This window comes from Tribolium castaneum, chromosome 3, assembly GCF_031307605.1.
Source record: "Tribolium castaneum strain GA2 chromosome 3, icTriCast1.1, whole genome shotgun sequence".
Lineage (NCBI taxonomy): Eukaryota > Metazoa > Arthropoda > Insecta > Coleoptera > Tenebrionidae > Tribolium > Tribolium castaneum.
In genome coordinates, this window is record NC_087396.1 from 17,596,253 (window position 1) to 17,611,813 (window position 15,561).

The following is a 15,561-nucleotide window of genomic DNA, read 5'->3' on the forward strand; positions in this document are numbered from 1 at the left end:
TTGGATTTTTTAACAAATTTCACAAATTCAAACTTGACGCCCGAAACGTCATTTTCTGTCAGCTGTCAAAAGGTGAGGTTATAAATTTTATAATGGATGTGGATTCGGAAAGCACTGGAACTTCAATTGACGAAAACACAGAGAATTTCTGCGACAATCCAACTCGGGACACTTTGGCCGAGGGTCTTATGGGCTTAATCAAGCCCACGGTGGACCAGCTAGACGAACGTGTGCGAGCCACAAGGTACCCCTTGTCTCAAGCGCCCTTTGCCACTCACCCCCTTCTTTCAGGATCTCTCAGTTGGAACTAAAACAGTGTATTGAGACTCTCTGCGAAGACCTGAAGAAAATCAACGAGAATCAACAATCAACTGTTGATCTTGATGCTTACGTCAAAAAGCTTATCAACGCGAAACAGAGAGTGACTGTGTTATCCAACATTTTGCAAAACGTCCAAGACCGGCTCAACAAAGTGCACGCGTCTATTGACAAAGAAACAGTCAAGCGGAAAGTCATTTTGAATAATACCATAGAAGACCATACCCCTTAATGTTGCTCAAAACGCCGCAGTATGACCTAAGGGGGCACCCGGAGGTGTACGAGCCGAGCGAAGATTCGTTCTTGCTCCTCGATGCACTCGAGCAAGAGTTGGGGTTTTTGGAGGCCTTGGAGCCCCTTTTTGCGCTAGAGATTGGCTCAGGGAGTGGGGTTGCCATCACGGCTTTGGCATCATGTCTCAAGTGCGAGTGCTTCGCCACTGATATTAATCCAGACGCGTGTGAGGCGACAGCCGAAACGGCTGCTTTGAACAGGACTAGAGTGAATTGCATCAACATGGATTTGCTTTTTAATTTTAGGGAAAATTTATTTGATGTTATTTTATTTAACCCCCCTTATGTCGTTACGGACTCTGCGGAAATAAGGGGCTGTGGGTTAAGTCGAGCGTGGGCTGGGGGTTGTACAGGTCGCGAGATTACCGACCAGGTGCTCTGTAATTTACAAAATTTTTTGACACCAAAAGGAGTCTGTTATATGGTGATTTTGAAAGAGAATAACATTGATGAAATTACCTCACTTGTACGTAAAAACAATTTTCGCTCGGAAGTAATCAAAGACAGGAAAATAAGAGGAGAACATTTATTTATACTAAAATTCTCAAAAAATGTCTAGAACATGCAGGTATACAAAAAAGGTATATGGCATTAAATAATTATACAAAATAAATAAAAAAGTTCGGCGTTTTGAAATATTTTGCCCCGAAAATTTTCCCGTCTTCAGTTGGGGAGCTCAAGGCAATGTCTTCGTTCATTAAAATCGCGCCAAATACGAAGTTTCTCTTAAGTGCGTCCATAAGGGCCGTTGCTACGCCCTTTTGTCGATGGTTGCGGGCCACCCAAATCCGGGAAACCCCACATTTCACAGGGTAGGACTCCTCTGAACATAAGTCGACTTGGTCTTGGTGGGTTGTTAGTAATTTATGACCGGTTGTTTTGACTTCCGCCACCAAAGCCCCGATTATAACTTTACTTTTGACGTAGAAAAATATCTAAAATAAAGCCTGTAAAATTGGCGCAGTTGATAAAACAGTTCACCTGTGAGTTAGCTGTGTTGAATTCAATATCAAAGTACCCCAAATCGCGGTTGATCACTTCCATCACCTCTTTGACTTTCTTCCACCAGATTTTTGAGTCACCCGGTACAATTTGGATGACTTTACCGTTGCGTAGGTCGCTGGAGACGACGCGTTCGTTTTTCCAACCCTAATTAAATGGTTATTAATGTTTTTTTAAGTTCAGAAACTCACAGTATATCGGAAAATATGGCCGGCGTTGTGATAATTCAGATGCATGATTTCATCACCCGGGTCTCCCATATGATAAATAAATTTACACTCGGTGCACTGGGTGACCCCCCATCTCTTTTGTCCCGCATCTAGCAACATCTGGTCCTTGGAAATCGGCCTAAACTTCTTCGCTACGTTCAACACCTTATTCTCCTTGGTTGGGGTCGGTAAGGCAGTTTTCCCTGGATAGAAAACCGGGAATAATTTCTTATCATTCGACGGCATCGACTCCAGAACCGAGCTCAAGTCCCGTGCTTTTTTCGGACTGTTTAGAGCCAGTCCCGAGGTCATGTTACACATCTGAGACGTGGGGGACATCAACAAGTCCGGATTTTTCCCCTCGTTTTCTTTATCTTCCAGAGAATCGATAATATTCGAAATTTCCTCATCGGGAATTAGGGGTTTCTCAGGCTCGAAGTCCAATTTTGGACGTTTGGGGCTGATTCCCTCTTGCACTCTCGGCCGTTTCAGCGGGTTCTTGTTCTGAATTAAACTAATCCGTCCGTTGTTCATTTCGAGTTTTATGTTGGGGTTTACTGTGACTACGGCTTTGTGACGGCAAGATTTGAAGAATTTTTTTGTGGGGTCGGGTTCGGGACTGGGAGTTGGGTCGCGAGGGGGCTCTTCGGGGGCGACCTGGATGGATTCAGGGCACACTTCGATCGACTCAGTTGAATCAAGGACTGTATTGAGAGGAGAGTTTTCGATTATGTTAATTGCGGCCTCGAGGGCTGCAATTTTGCTGATTTTGCGGATTTTTCGCTTTTTTATCTTGTGTCTGACTCCCGCGTTGATTTGCCCTGATCGACTGCAAAACAAAGTTTGAAGTAAAATTTTGTTGGGCCGTCCTGTAGTTTAATATAATCATTGACGTAAAAATCAAGTTGCCATTGTCATTCATATAAAATTAAAAAAAATCAAAATGAAAAAAAAAAAACAATTCGATACTAATTTGTGTTAATCGTCTGTTTTCGTTAATTTATTAACAAAGACTGTAAAGCGTGGTAAAGCTTAATTTTGACACACAAATAATTTAAAATGAAAAATCAAGTTGCCTTGCTGCTGTCATTTTCAAATCGTAACAAATAAATGCGACTAACCTGAACTTGCTCCTCCTGTTGCACAAGAAATGGGGGTTTCTTTTGCGCCCCTTTGTGGGGTTGGGTCTCTTGGTGAGGGCAAAGGGTCGTGGCAGGACCTCGTTATCGGACTTGGGGTAAAACTTTCTGGAAGGGAGAGACATGTCTTTGTCAGGAAAGAGAGCGGTACGTATTTTCGGATTTTTGCAGTCTTGGTTAGGGGCTGTGTCAACTTGCGTTTTACTACGTATTAATTTAGGAAAAATTGTGTTGGTGTATGCATCATGTGGCGTTTTGAGTTTCTGTGTTGGCGATTCATTGGTGGTGGAAGGCGTGAAGACTTTAGTAGTGATGTTGGTGTTGTTCGGTGTGTGGACTGTGTGGCCCTTTTCCACGAGACCAATGATGTCATAATCGCTGACACATGTGTCGTGGGAAAAGACGTTTTTGGCACAGTCCTCGTCGAAGTCCAGCGGACTTATGCACCCTAGATCGTCGTCGCACGGGGAGCTGTCTGGAAAGAGGGCTCTTCTTCTGCTGGAAACCTCTGGAGTGTGCTCGATTTGCGGATGAGGCTTCATCACATTGGGTCTAGAAGAGTTTGTCAAGAGGCCGGAAACAGCACAGCCACTTACCTGACCAACTGGCGGGAAACATCCGCTCTGAAGGGGCATAACAATCACACGTGACGGCTGCACGAATGGCGGGGTTTGTTTACGGTTCACGCACCTCAAACCGTTTTTCTAACCAAACTTAACGGATTAGGGGACATGAAAAGCCGTTCCCGCCGGAAAAACAGGAAGATGATTGGCTGCCGGGATCAGGGTGACACAGACGCATGCGCGGGAGGTTTTTCTAAAAACGGTTTGCAACAAAAAATCAAAGACCAGCAATAGTGGAGAGATAACTAAAAAAATAAAAATGGTCAGTAAGTTTCAGTGTTAGAACAGTGGTTAAAATTATTTTATTTCCCAGCACCCCGTTGGTAGGACTGTTTTTTGAAAAATTAGCATTGTAGTGTCGCCAATCGTCCACATCGAAACTTCCCTACTGCAAAATCCCGCAGCCTGCTATAACCTTGGCGCCATATAGCAATGTCTAGTAAAATCATCCTGTATAAAAAAAGTATTGTCAACGTAGTGCTTGTTGTGTTTTGATTCGAGGAGTGCAAGTAAATAGCAGTGCAAATTGTAGTGTAAATTATGATAAATTCAGTGCAACATTGTAAAAAGCCTTCTGTGACAAGGTCCATGGAATATAATTGGTGTTATTGGATTTAATAAGGTACGTTAAATGTGATCATTGACTAAATTTGTTGTATGGCTTGTGTTGAGACACCTGTTCACACCTATCTCCACCGAAATTCTTTTATTTTTTTCATGAAATTCGGACGGAAAGTGTCTAAAAATCATTACCAGTTTACCCTGATTAAGTTCAACGTTTAAAAAACTCCCCAAAGGTGCTTTCAAGCAAATTTTTCACTAGAAAATTGCGTAATTCGTTGGCAATTTACACTTTTATTTTTGTGTTACCCAGCCAGAATATTAATTTTAAATGAAGTCCTTCTTCAAGGTGGTTCTATGAAAAAAGCAGTCCAGGTTAAAGATCACAAATCGGTGATACCTAAACACAATATGATTCATAATTTACTTTTCAAATTATCTCGGGTTAATGTGCTAAATATCAGCAGGCATGTGACTAATTTTTCGCGAATTATTTTTAGACGCAACATTTGTTTTCCCCAAAGCCACACCTGCAAAAAATCGGATTTATTTTAAATAGGAGTACAGTCTTGGATCGAGTTTATGATAAATTGTAGTGCACCAGAGCCAAGTTATGTTACCATAGCAACGCATAATCAAGTGCACTGCGTCTCATTTGTCATTTTGAATTAATATACCGAACGTCTTTTCTAGGCCGCAGTCCAATTATTGAATTATTTTTTCCAGAAACGAAAAATTTCGAATGTCTTGCCAATGTATTTGCATCTCTCTGATCTTGCAGTTAGACATGACGTTTTTTGGAAAGATAGAAACGATGTAAGAAACTATCGTGATGTGTAGGTAGAAGTAGCAAACCCCTCGCTTTGTATTTGTCCAGTATGTTCATTGTGTGACATCAATAACAATAACATTTTTTATGTTTTTTCCCATTTTTTATTTAGCATTTAATATTTCAAGATTGGTAGCACTCAGTATATGCAAAACTTAGGCTAGTTCTGCATAGGTAGTAGAGTATATTTTGATGGTTTTTAGTTTATTTACAAAAAAATTAAGCTAGATTTATGTCTATTTAAAATAGAACATTTTGCGTGGAGTTGATTCGGTTTGTATCATTTTTACTACCTACAGATGGTTTTGTATCTCCATTCCGACACTGCTCGTAAATAAACATTTGAAAAAGTCACAATTGTTTTGTACCTATTATTAGCAAACTTTTATACTGAGGGATTATTGCCCTCTAACAATAACCCCAATCTTGTTAATATTGATTCTGAACCTAGGCGAGGTTTAACTCGTTCTCAATTCTAAAAATATTTTTCCCATGTATGTACAAGCTACAAAGTACTGAAATCTTATTTTAAATATTTGTAATGTGCTATTCTTATTATTTCGAATGACTAATATTGCGAGAATGAAACGTTTTTCATTGCAGTGTAGGATATAACTATGCAAAAGTCGTTTTTGTAACAGTCGACTATGATACACGTCGATTGCTTGATTGGTGCTTCTTATAATTACTGTCAAAGAATGACATGTGACAGTTTGTCTTTTGTTTTCCATGGCCGACTCAAGTGCATAATTTGATCATGACAATGCCGTAGTTGCCATCCTAACTAATTACCAAGAGCCATCCAAACTTTACACTTCCACTATTCAATGCAATTCAAAGAGGCCACGTGTGTGCTCAAAACACACATAAAAACACGAAAATGTGCAGTAAGCCGATTAAAATTTACATGGATTTTTCAATGTAATTCTATACGTTTTTACAATGCTGATAACGTATTTATTCTTGCATTGTACAAATAACACTGACTTGTTTTGTTCATTGGAAGTATTTTCGCGACGTTTATTAGGTGAAATAAAAAATTATTGAGGCAATTTTCAGATGAAACGACTACCATTTCTCGTTTAATTAGAATTTCAGTGATTTAATTATGAAGTGAAATCCTATTCGAATTTTAAAGTTGCGGGTGGATATAACTGTGTGCGAAATGGATTCTATTTATAGTGCAATTTTGGGACAAAGTTCTGAAAATGTATAATTTTCCTTAAAAAAATGCAGTTTATTAATAATTTTTCGTTTTATTAAATTGAGGTTTATTTTGTTTGTTTTTTGTTTCAAAATTAAAGAGAAATTTAAATTGTATTGAGTTTTTGTTTAGGATTCATTGCTACCATTATGTTCAAAATCTTTTACAAGTTTTGTACAGAGTTTAGCAAGAAAATATTGACAGTATTTTTTAAAAACTTTGAAGAATGTTTAAGGTTCCGTTTCTAGAACAATTAAATCTCAGTTAAATTTTATCTCTTCGTTTGATGCTAAGGTAGTGCGTATATGATTGGCATTGCTATGTTTTAACTGAGCTTTAAATTTATCTCTCAGATGAATATGTTTCCAGAAACTGGCCCTTAGTAACGAATTAGATGGATACATCTTCATCGTATTTTAGTTGAAATAGTACAAGGCTTATTGGCAATTAGAGAGATATCTGTATTCGGATTTTGATTTATCCTTAAAAATGTAGGAGTATTGAACAAACTTTCTCTGAATCAATTTTCAACGATACGGTATTTATTTTCGGTACGTTTTGTTGTTTAATTTGACAAAATATTTTAATGATGCGATAATTGATGTAGGGGGTCTGGAAATATTTGTTTATTGATAAATGCCATGAAGCCACAGAAGAGCTATTGAATATTTTAGTAATATTGAATAACAAGTGTGATGTCACGAGTTGCTTTAATCAGATTAATTTAAAATATGTATTATCAATTATCACTGAAAAGTTGGTGGTTTTTACTGCAATTTCAGCCACTACGATAAATATTTCGCAATTTGAGTCTCAAAGAAAGCTGAATATTCTCGTTATATAAACTATTATTGTTTTGATCGAAAGTAAAATGACAGATCCGAGTTTCAATTTTTCATGGTTTCAAGATTACTGTGCATCTATTGATCCATAAAGCGATATTAATCGAGAAAAAGTAAATTTTGTGTTTAGTCTCCTGTTTCTCGTAATTCAATCAAGATTCGTGTGCTTCTAAGAATGTACTTTTTCGGTGATGCGTATGTAGGGTCAATACTTGTAAATAAACTTATCAATAAAATGAGTTCGCGGGTCAGTAAACTTCATTGAAACTGCTACATAATTTATCAAGTTCCATTTCGTTTCCTGAATATTTGTATCTTCGCTAGTCGCCTTAGCGTCGCTGAAATGTCCACCTAGTGACGATGCTCGCTTATACCTTTATGGTAATTGGTCGGAACGTGTGCCAAATACGTTATGGTGTTTTTACAGTGTCGCAAGAGTCGCAAGATTATGGCCAGCGGCGACAAGAAGAGTCCACAACTGAGCAAAATCAAAGTCAAGGTCGGAAATAGTACGGTGACAGCCAGTGATTCGGACGCTAGCGTGGAAACTAATAGTTTGAGTGCGGATAGTACGACGGAACAGAATAATGTCACGCAAACTGAAAAGCGACGAAAGAAAGCCAGGAGGGGGTCGGAATGGGAAATTATGGAAGGGTTGAAAGATGGGCAAAGGTTTGAAAGTAAGCCGAACCCGTTTAGTGGATTTTTGCATAAGAAGAGGAAGTGGCCTTTGAAGGGGTGGCATAAGGTATCTGATATTTATAAGTGCTTGTAAATTTAGACGGTCCCGAAACTCCTAACTAATGACTGGGTTTATTTATGCAGAAATTAATTATGATGTAATTAATTTTGAGGCAAAGGTTATAAATAAATTGAAACTGCAGACTTATTTTGTGCAAAAATAAATGAAAAGCTCAACGAAAAATAGTATCAAATCTTGATAAGGTTCCAACTTATTAAATTAACATTCACTTTGTGTTTTTGATTATTCAAACAAGAAATTGTGTCAATTAAATTCATTTCGATCGCATTTCTGAATTAACCACAATATTTCCTTATCGTTACATGAAATCGATATTTTTAATTGGAGCAGTAGTTCATTTGGGTCAAAATAAGCACAAAATTGGAGGGAAATTTGCTTAGAAAGAATTGTAATGAAGTCATTTGAAGTGTATTTAATTTGAGGACAGAAATTTTTTGTTTTATTTTAATTATTTCAAGTGTCCTTGCTGTGTAATAGTTTTGACGGTAATTACCAATTTTATTTCCTGAAGCTAGGAAACAATATATTTTAGAGAACGATTTCTTCTGTTATTTTGTACGTTTTTAATTTAAACTGCAATAAATTACTTTCACGGACCTATCAGCAAGGGAAAAAATTATAAGAGGAAGAAAAAGCAAGAACAACTTGTGAAAGGTTTTAATTATTGTGTGACACTCTCTATTGCCATAAATGCGAAGATACAAATAAATGTCCCCAACATTCATTATTTGAAGATTACTTAGACATATTCTGTTAAATTTCCTTTTCACCTTTGACATCTTATGTCGATTCTTGCGATTTCATGTTTCTAAAGCATTATATTGAAAATGTATCGTAAGTGTATTTAATGGAAAAATTACTATTTTCGATTCATTGTGAAATATTTAAAATTGTATCTTCCAATACTGAGGTAATAATTAATGCGGAGGTCGCAGCTAAACGTCACTGTTACAAAAATAAATGTGATTCTGCATAATAGATCACGAAGTCCTTTGAAACTTTGGTAATTTCGACATTAGTGGTATTAGTTCCCAGGTGATAAAAAGTGAGTTTTTATTATGAAATTGAAACAGATGTAAGACCAACCCTAAAAGGGATTGGCCGTAGGGAAAAGCAAGGGTGCGATTTCACCCTTCGTTATTTTTCCAAAGAAAATAAATCCAATTACCCGATTTATGAATTTACTAGATTTACTGCCGGAAAAACTCCCAGACTAGGGATTACACCTTCCAAGGAGGCGAAATTAAACTTGGATGCGAGAATTTTGACAGAAGCGAAATTAATTGAATTTGCAAGATGCTAAACAGTTTTTAAGGCATTTGGAAGATTTATGATTCTGAATTGGGATCAATTTGTGCTTGTGTCACTTTTGACATGCGATATTTATTTGTTTCTAATTAAATCCATCCAATCAACCTCGGTTAATTTATTGCAACGTTAAACTCTTCCATTATGTCACATTGTGGAAAGCTTCTAATGGTTTTGTTATCTACTTATAATTTATAATTATGTCATATTGCTTGTGTTTACTTGCAAACATTCGAAAGTGGCACAACTTGCATGAGAAACGATACAGAAATGTCGCTTGTCAAATTAGCGATAATAACAGCTGTTAATTAATTACAGGATAATTGGTCTGCTCGAATTATTTTTTGCTTTGTCAAGGTCATGACGGTTCAATACTCGGTACACCTTGTATAAAAAATAAGAATCTGACTTTTAATCCGGTTGACCTTACAGTCATTAAAATTAATAAATGTCAATTGTCTATTTGTGTTGGTTTGTGGGGTCTGCTAATATAAAAAATATACTTATTCGAGTTTTATTCCAGCGTTATTTTTTACTCGAAAAGGGTATATTAGTTTATGGAAAGGGCCCTAATGAAATAAGTAAAGGAAAAATCCACGGCACCGTCGATATTGGTTTGTCTGTGATCACTACGAAAAGCAAGAGGCGACGTATAGATATAGACGCGGAAGAATTTATTTATCATTTGAAAGCGAAAAGTGAGGATGCTTTTACGAGCTGGGTACAACAACTCACTGCTCACCGGTTGTACAGACAACATATTTTGACGTATGGAACGAACGTTGGGACGCTTTTTAAACCAGCCGATGGGTTGCATAGTTAGTTAACATTTGAGAAAAAAAACTAAAGCATTAAAAATAAATTTGAAGGTATACCGAGGACTCCTGAAATAGTGAGTCGCGATGGCAGCCTTACTCGAGGCTTGCAACCGCCATCTAGTGGCGGCCGGCTCAGTTTATGGCTCCAGGAATCACTCTCTTCCCTTGAACAATTTCAAAGAGATACAACAAATGTCGAACAAAACGTAACGAAATTATCGCGACTCTTGCAACAAATCGAAGCTAGTGCTATTTTGGGGACTGAGGTTTGTGCCAAGTGACTTGAGACAGGGTTTAAGTAATGTCTTACAGGTGGTTGAGGCACTCTCGCCCAATATTAAAAAAGATAGGAGGAAGTTTGGTTTGAAGAAGAAAAAGTCGTCGAAAGGTGGCAGTGTTGATCTAACAATACAGTTCAGTGCAGCTAATAAATCATCAGGAACCGATGCTGACAACACTTCGCCACTATCTGCGAATTCTTTTTCAGCTCTTTCGACCTCTCCTCAGCAACTTGGAGTCAATACCGTGGCCAGTTTGCCAGTGCCTAATGCTTCAACAACTCCAACTCCTGATAGTCTTAGTAATGTAGATGTTATCTCCTTGTCAACGGAGAATCAGCTTAGGGAAGATTTCTTGTCGTTGGCAAAAACTGGTACTTTACCAATCACTGTGTCAGTTTATTGCTCTTAAATGAGATATTTTCAGTTCTTGGTAGTCTTAAAACGTTAACTTTTGGCTTAAGTACCGAACGTGAGCGTCTTAAGTCAGCTCTAGAGTTAGAAGGAACCGTCAATGTCAATCAAAGTGTAGTTAATTTAAGAAATAATCTAAACCAAGTTCTCCAGCAAAACACCGAACTGAAAAGTCGTCTGTTGCGAATCCACGAAGCTTCAGACTTGACCGACTTGTCTTCGTTAGAGCAGCTCTCGGAAAACGTGAGTCGGTTTTCGGTTTGGTGTATTGAAAATTGGTCGTGTTTTTTTGATAGCATCGTCCCTATAACGCTTCGTTGAGCTATAGTTCCTCGTGTGTGAGTGCAACCGAATTTTTCGATGCCGAAGATTTACCGACTGAAAAAACCATCCTGGATACCGAAGATCCAGACATACAAGAAGAGGAATCTGAGGTGCGTACACGTTCTGAAAGTAGTTCGGAGGCGGGCTCGCTCTCCAGCGGCGAAGGAAGCATCAGTTCAGAGTCTGAACTCGGCACGGAGCTAAACACAGTCAATAATTCGCTAGATTTGGCAGGTAGGTTGATTTTTGGTTGTGGTTTTCGGTTTGAACGGAAACGAAAGCGAAAGCAGAGATGGAAAGGTGAGTCAGTAGAAATGTACCCATTATAACCCTATACTATATTCGACATTTGTTTTATTTTCGTATTGTAAAAACAAAAACGAAAAAAGTGAAAAAAAACAGGTAAAAGCAAATAGGCTGCGCAGTCAAACGTCCCCCTTTATTGTTGAAGCTTAACGTACTAATTTGCAATAACTACTATTAGGTTTATTTTTTTGTACGGACACTTTGCGTCAAAATTGCCTAAAATATCGAATTGAGTCAAAGAATTGTTCGTGTGGAATACGTTTTGGAGCATATTTTTTTTTAAACTTTAAAACACTATTTCTCGATGCTTTTGCAATAAAACTTGGCATATATTTATTTTCCATAAGAAATGATTTGGCTGTGCAACCAAACTTAAAATTGTTCACTTGTTTGGTATTTGAGTGATTTTTGACAGTTTGCACTTGTTTTGTATAAGTAATCTCGTACCACGATTTAAACCAATGATAAAGTAGGTTGTGTGACACCGATTTCTTTTGCATTTGTTTATGTAGTTCGTATCCCTTTAATTTCTAATACTAGTTAACTTAATTTAATTTATCATTCCTCTGTCAAAAACCTTAAAGCACTTAAAACTTGTTACTTCATTGTCAAAATATGACAATAATGTGACAGTTTTGAGTTTGTGTGCGTCCAGTTTTTCCAAATTTTTCCATTTTTCATGGGTGGCAAAAAGCGAAATCACCTCTCGTGCAAATTTTACCTAAACCAAGGTACTAGAAATGGGTAACATCCCTACTGACTCCCTTTCCCTTTATATCGAAATTAACACCCTGTTTTTTAGGGTCCCAGAGCCTGACCGGCCGCCGGACGGTCCTTCCTGCACCTCGTCCCCACACCGAAGGCCTCTCCCTATGGAACCTCTTGAGCAGAAACATCGGCAAAGACCTGTCCCAGATAAGTATGCCTGTGGCCCTCAACGAACCCCTCAATGTCCTCCAGAGGCTGTGCGAAGAGCTCGAGTATTCCGAATTGTTGGACAAAGCGGCTTCTTTGGACGACCCGTACGAACGTATGGTCCAAATAGCCGCGTTTGCCGTTTCCGCCTATGCCAGTACTCTTACCAGAGCCGGAAACAAGCCTTTCAATCCTCTATTAGGGGAGACGTATGAGTGTACTCGAGAGGATAAAGGGTTTAAGTTTTTGGCGGAACAAGTGTCGCATCATCCCCCCATTAGCACTTGTTATGCGAAAAGTAATAATTTCACGTTTTGGCAAGACGCAAGAGTTAAAACAAAATTCTGGGGGAAAAGTATGGAGTTTCAACCGCTGGGGAGTGTGCATGTGCTGTTGCCCCGAACCGGGGATTTATACACGTGGAATAAAGTCACAACTTGTGTCCATAATTTATTCAGCGGGCAAAGATGGGTCGATCAGTATGGAGAGTTGAGAGTTAGTAATGGGCGAATCACGTGCAAGTTGACTTTCAACAAGGCCAGCTATTGGTCGGCGAAAAGACACGAGGTGAGTCCTGTTTTCATTTTGTAAACGCAACAGAATAACACACTTTGAAGAATAGCAATGCACATTGTTTTTTGGCCCAGACAACTGTAAATAATATTTTTACACATTTTCACAGCTAGGGTATATGGATTTTTAAAGGCACTTGTGCGGTAAAACAACAAGAAAAAATTAGGCTTTCAGAGATTCTAAAAAAAATAGATACTTAATGATAAGTGAAGTTCATTAATGCTGAAAGAAGATACCGCTCTCTTTTATACTCGAGTTCCGAGCGTTGTAGATAATCACTTCAATAGTCTAGAAGTAGAAATAAAATGAAGATTCGCGGTTTCCCCACAAAAATACTTTGGTTTGAAGGTACACTTCAGGTGCACTTTGAATTGCGTTTTTTTCAAATGCTGGCAAAAATTTTCAGTGTTTGTTATTTATGATGTAGATGATTGTGAAAAATAATAATGTAAAAAATTTCTAGAAAAATTTGCTTCATTTTGGAGTAAAAAAATCTTAAATTTTTGTATTTTTTCCCAGAAATGAAACAGCAAATTAATAATAAGAATAATAAGAATAATAAGAAAGGTCTTTGACCAGAAAGTTTCGTTTTATTTTTGTGTTAGGTATTTTACAGCGTTCAGTTTTATTAAAGCCCTCAACTTAGCTTGGGGTTTCAATATTAAAACATCGCGCTGTAAAATTGTACCTCCCGCAAGTATAATGTAAATTACTATTTCAGGTCGTGGGGGCCGTGTTCGACGAGTCGGGCAAGACGGTGCACCGTTTGTTTGGTAAGTGGTCAGAGTCGTTGTACTGTGGGGTCCCCCCATCGGCTCGGTGCATTTGGAGGGCCGGGAATTTGCCCCCGAACCACGAGCGTTACTACGGATTTACCCGATTCGCAATCGAGTTGAATGAATTGGGCCCCGATGCGCATTTGTTGCCGCCTACTGATACTCGTTTCCGGCCTGACCAGAGGGCGCTGGAGGAGGGTGATTTGAATACGGCCGAAACCCTGAAATTACAGTTGGAAAGTGCGCAGAGAGACCGTAGGAAGAGGAGGGAGGAGTTGAATATCAGGTATGAGCCGCGATGGTTCTCGAACCAGAAGGATGATATGTGGGAGTACAATGGGAAGTACTGGGAGATGCGGAAAAATCCCGGGTTTGCGAATATGCAGTTCGAGTCGTTGTGGTGACTGGCAATACGCAATTTGTAGGCTAAACCAGTGATTTGCGTGCAATTATAGTGATTTTAGTATTTAAATTGTTTCCTTATGAATGCCATGCTTGTATAAACCGGTCGTTTCAGAGTTACTATTTTATTTTTAAGCAATAAGAGATTTAATGATTATAATGGAATGAAGTGTAGTGATATATCCATTAGTTTTTAGGTAGTGGCATTTTAGTTACGTAGCTAATGCAAAAAATCAATTGTGTATTGGTAAGAAAATAAAAATTCCACTTTGAACTTTCCTATCTAGTCACTAATTATTGTTCAATAAGATTAAATAATGTATTGTTATTGTTGTAACTTAATATTTATTTTTATGTTAAGAAATGTAATTTTTCTTTTATTGTTTTTGATGGAAAACATATAACAGCTACATTGTTCATAAATTAAAGTGTCTTTTTCGGATTCTTGTAGAATTAGTTGGATTTTTATGTCAATGAAGGGTGACAATAATCACTACAACGCCAATTGTTTAAAGGAAGCTTCATTTTTAAACATGCGCATTGCTTTCACAGGACCTAACTAGACGTTATCATTCATTTTAAATTCTGTTATTTGTAAAATGCTCTTTTAAAGGTGAAGGTTAAATAAAAATGTTAAACATTACAAATCCAATCTCATCTTTTCTATCCCTCTTTATTTCAAGTTAGCTATAAAGGTGAATCTGGGTTTAAATTACCTCCAGATATTTTGAAACAGCTCAGGTTCATTCTTAATTTGAATCTCATTATATTATTTTGAATTTATTTTTACTTCACAAACGAATAAAATAATAATATTTAGTATTTGAATTCCAAGATATTATTTTTTAAACTATGTACCTTACGAAAAAACAAATTAGTGTACACTATCAAGTACTTGAATGTTTTCGAAGTCATTTTGATTATTGAGTTACTCAAAAAAATATTCAAATGGCACCTTCCTACGGCGATTTTTTTTTTGGTAAGAGATTCTGCTCTATACATAACTTCTACTTTAATAAAATTAATTTTAAACCATTTTAATAAATTATTAAAATTGCGGTTCGAACTCATTACGAAGATTTTTCAACTTTGAATCCATAGGATACAACCACTTCGGCCAAGTTTTTAAAAGTCCCTATTTCCCATCGTTTTTTCCTAATCAAAATTTTCCAAAATAATTATGTTACTCATTAGTAAGTGAAATCCCAAAATATTTTCGCTCAATTAAATTATTTATAATTCAAATCTCTATTGTTTTGCTACTTTGGTACTCTACAGGGTGTCGGCGAATTTCGAGTTCAGAGTGTTGTAAAGAAGCACTTTACTAATCCAAATATAGAAAAAAATTAAAATTGAGGGATTCCGCACAAAGTTACATTGGTTTGAATTAATCTTAGAATTACGTTTTCTTCAAATGCAGGCAAAAAATGTTAGTGTTTATTGTTTATTTGTTTATTCATGGTGTAGTGTATAGATAATTGTAGAGAATAATAATATAAAACATTTTTTTAATTAGCTTTATTGCCGTTCCATTTTTAAGAAAAACTACTAAAAAAATAATGACCAAAATAAAGTTAACTTTTAAAGAAATTGTTTTCCATTATTGTCCACTATCATCTATATCATAAATAACAATAAACACTGAAATTTTTTGCCTGCAATAA

The 15,561-nt window shown here is 37.2% G+C and overlaps 4 protein-coding genes across 8 annotated transcripts; 3 read left to right on the forward strand and 1 right to left on the reverse strand.

Moving 5' to 3' along the window:
• The first annotated feature begins 28 nt into the window (after positions 1 to 28).
• Positions 29 to 550, forward strand: Snapin (SNAP associated protein). Its single transcript, XM_001810590.4, has 2 exons — positions 29 to 244; positions 292 to 550. The coding sequence occupies exons 1-2, from the start codon at positions 93 to 95 to the stop codon at positions 548 to 550; spliced, it is 411 nt and encodes a 136-aa protein (XP_001810642.1). The 5' UTR covers positions 29 to 92.
• On the forward strand, positions 550 to 1,247 carry HemK2 (HemK methyltransferase 2). The gene has a single exon (XM_008201500.3). The coding sequence runs from the start codon at positions 550 to 552 to the stop codon at positions 1,168 to 1,170; it is 621 nt and encodes a 206-aa protein (XP_008199722.1). The 3' UTR covers positions 1,171 to 1,247.
• eco (Establishment of cohesion) lies at positions 1,122 to 3,718 on the reverse strand. 2 transcript variants are annotated; one of them, XM_968069.5, is made up of 5 exons: positions 3,558 to 3,718; positions 2,944 to 3,513; positions 1,805 to 2,651; positions 1,593 to 1,760; positions 1,122 to 1,546 (listed from the first exon to the last, which is right to left on the reverse strand). In XM_968069.5, the coding sequence occupies exons 2-5, from the start codon at positions 3,501 to 3,503 to the stop codon at positions 1,211 to 1,213; spliced, it is 1,911 nt and encodes a 636-aa protein (XP_973162.1). In that variant the 5' UTR covers positions 3,504 to 3,513; positions 3,558 to 3,718; the 3' UTR covers positions 1,122 to 1,210. The 2 variants fall into 2 exon arrangements, with proteins under 2 accessions (XP_973162.1, XP_064211457.1); XM_064355387.1 differs by having other exon boundaries at positions 3,563 to 3,715.
• An 8-nt stretch (positions 3,719 to 3,726) lies between these two features.
• LOC661896 (oxysterol-binding protein-related protein 6) lies at positions 3,727 to 14,544 on the forward strand. Of its 4 annotated transcripts, XM_008201497.3 has the most exons (11): positions 3,727 to 3,846; positions 3,898 to 4,206; positions 4,872 to 4,961; positions 7,448 to 7,768; positions 9,615 to 9,909; positions 9,961 to 10,175; positions 10,222 to 10,561; positions 10,615 to 10,844; positions 10,898 to 11,159; positions 12,034 to 12,713; positions 13,441 to 14,544. In XM_008201497.3, exons 3-11 carry the CDS (start codon positions 4,899 to 4,901, stop codon positions 13,897 to 13,899), a joined length of 2,865 nt encoding a protein of 954 aa, XP_008199719.1. In that variant the 5' UTR covers positions 3,727 to 3,846; positions 3,898 to 4,206; positions 4,872 to 4,898; the 3' UTR covers positions 13,900 to 14,544. The 4 variants fall into 4 exon arrangements, with proteins under 4 accessions (XP_008199719.1, XP_008199720.1, XP_064211454.1 ...); XM_008201498.3 differs by lacking the exon at positions 4,872 to 4,961; XM_064355384.1 differs by lacking the exons at positions 3,727 to 3,846; positions 3,898 to 4,206 and having other exon boundaries at positions 4,855 to 4,961.
• Positions 14,545 to 15,561: the final 1,017 nt, after the last annotated feature.

Bases quoted from the DNA above. Each gene is read 5' to 3' on its own strand.
- Snapin (XM_001810590.4), top strand. From the start codon at position 93: ATGGATGTGGATTCGGAAAGCACTGGAACTTCAATTGACGAAAACACA. The intron at 245-291 runs GTACCCCTTGTC...CCCTTCTTTCAG, and splicing joins GAACGTGTGCGAGCCACAAG to GATCTCTCAGTTGGAACTAA.
- HemK2 (XM_008201500.3), top strand. From the start codon at position 550: ATGTTGCTCAAAACGCCGCAGTATGACCTAAGGGGGCACCCGGAGGTG.
- eco (XM_968069.5), bottom strand. From the start codon at position 3,503: ATGAAGCCTCATCCGCAAATCGAGCACACTCCAGAGGTTTCCAGCAGA. The intron at 2,652-2,943 runs GTTAGTCGCATT...TTTGTTTTGCAG, and splicing joins AACAGGAGGAGCAAGTTCAG to TCGATCAGGGCAAATCAACG. The intron at 1,761-1,804 runs GTGAGTTTCTGA...CCATTTAATTAG, and splicing joins GCCATATTTTCCGATATACT to GGTTGGAAAAACGAACGCGT.
- LOC661896 (XM_008201497.3), top strand. From the start codon at position 4,899: ATGTATTTGCATCTCTCTGATCTTGCAGTTAGACATGACGTTTTTTGG. The intron at 10,562-10,614 runs GTACTTTACCAA...AGATATTTTCAG, and splicing joins CTTGTCGTTGGCAAAAACTG to TTCTTGGTAGTCTTAAAACG. The intron at 12,714-13,440 runs GTGAGTCCTGTT...TTACTATTTCAG, and splicing joins GGTCGGCGAAAAGACACGAG to GTCGTGGGGGCCGTGTTCGA.